The following is a 1,370-nucleotide window of genomic DNA, read 5'->3' on the forward strand; positions in this document are numbered from 1 at the left end:
GCTACATACATAGAGAGCAGAGATTTGTAGGCGAGAGCAAACCGCATTTCTAGACCATGAACACAGCGAATACTAGCAAGAAAAACAGCTCTCCGCTCCAAGGGGGAAGCTTCCAACCACGAGACAAACGCGTACAGCTTTTCTCTCTTGTACAGAAAGAGATTGGCTCCTGTTGCGCCAAGGAGGGAAAGGGGACACAACGCAAAAGGGGGTGGGGGGGGTCCAAAAGGAGTCACAACGAGAGGATCGGGGTTACCGTCACGCCACACCGAGAGAAGCGGAGACAACACTTTCACCGGGGGCGGGCGCCCCCGGCGCGGACGCGGGTTCAGGGCGCGCAGGGCGCGCTCTCCTCGTGGATCTCCAAGAGAAGGCACAGTTCGGGGCGGGGGCCGGGGTGGAGGGCGCGCTCTAGCAGGCCGGACGCACGGGCACCTGCAGGAGGATCACCTGTCTGTTCTCGGACGGGTGGCACTTGTTGATGTGCCGCGTGAGACCAGGCGAACTGTAGAAGGTGGCTGGGCAGTACTTGCAGGGGAACACCTGGGCGGCGTGCAGCAGGCGCAGGTGGCGCTCCTGGGCGCCCTTGCTGGGGAACGTCTCCCCGCACACCGGGCACAGGTGGCACTCGGCGGACGCGCTCAGGCCCAGCACGCCGGCCGCCTCGCCGTCGCCGGCCGCCTCCTGGGGCGCCTTCTCATCGGGCCCAGGGTACAAGGCCAGTAGGTCCTCAGCCGGAGGCGCGGGCGGCACGCCCTTGGCCTGCAGCGCCTGGTGGTGCGCCAGCAGGTGCTTGCGCAGATAGGCCTGGCGGCGGAACTTCTTGGCGCAGTGGTGGCACTCGTAGAGCCCGTCCTCGGAGCCCGACTCGGACACGCCGCCGGGGCTCGGCGTGTCGCGGTCGCTGCCGCCGCCTGTCGCCTCCCGCGCCTCAGCCCTGGCAGCGGTTTCAGGCTCGGACGCGCGGGCGGCGGCGGGCGCAGGCCGCGGTTTGTGCCAGCGGCGGTGCGAGGCTAGGTTGGCGGGGCAGCTGAAGACCTTGGCGCACTCGGGGCAGCGGTACTCCACGCGCACAATGCGCGAGCACTTGTGCTGCGCCAGCGCGAACGGGTCGGCGTACTCCTCCTTGCAGAGCTGGCAGATGAACTCGCCCAGCGGCCGCGCCGCGCCCCCCGCCCGGCCCCGCGGCGCCTCCACCGGGCCCTCCTTGATCTTGAGCCCCAGCACAGGCGACGTGGTCACCTCGTCCTCGAAGTGCAGCTTGCGGATGGCTTTGGGCTTCTTGGCGCCCGGGGCCTTGGCTACCTTGGCGGGCGGCTCGGCGGCGGCGGCGGCGGGGGGCGCCGGCCGCTTGCCCGGGGGCCGCAGGG

General features: G+C 69.3%; 1 protein-coding gene across 1 annotated transcript in view; it reads right to left on the reverse strand.

Moving 5' to 3' along the window:
• Nucleotides 1-411: 411 nt before the first annotated feature.
• The window catches only part of INSM1 (INSM transcriptional repressor 1), a 1,524-nt gene continuing 565 nt past the window's right edge, over nucleotides 412-1,370 (reverse strand). Inside the window, exon 2 of the mRNA XM_044919025.1 lies at nucleotides 412-1,369. Within this exon, the coding sequence (XP_044774960.1) occupies nucleotides 412-1,369 (958 nt within the window). The remainder of the gene's footprint in view (nucleotide 1,370) is intronic.

The sequence above is a fragment of the Neomonachus schauinslandi genome, chromosome 10 (assembly GCF_002201575.2).
Source record: "Neomonachus schauinslandi chromosome 10, ASM220157v2, whole genome shotgun sequence".
Lineage (NCBI taxonomy): Eukaryota > Metazoa > Chordata > Mammalia > Carnivora > Phocidae > Neomonachus > Neomonachus schauinslandi.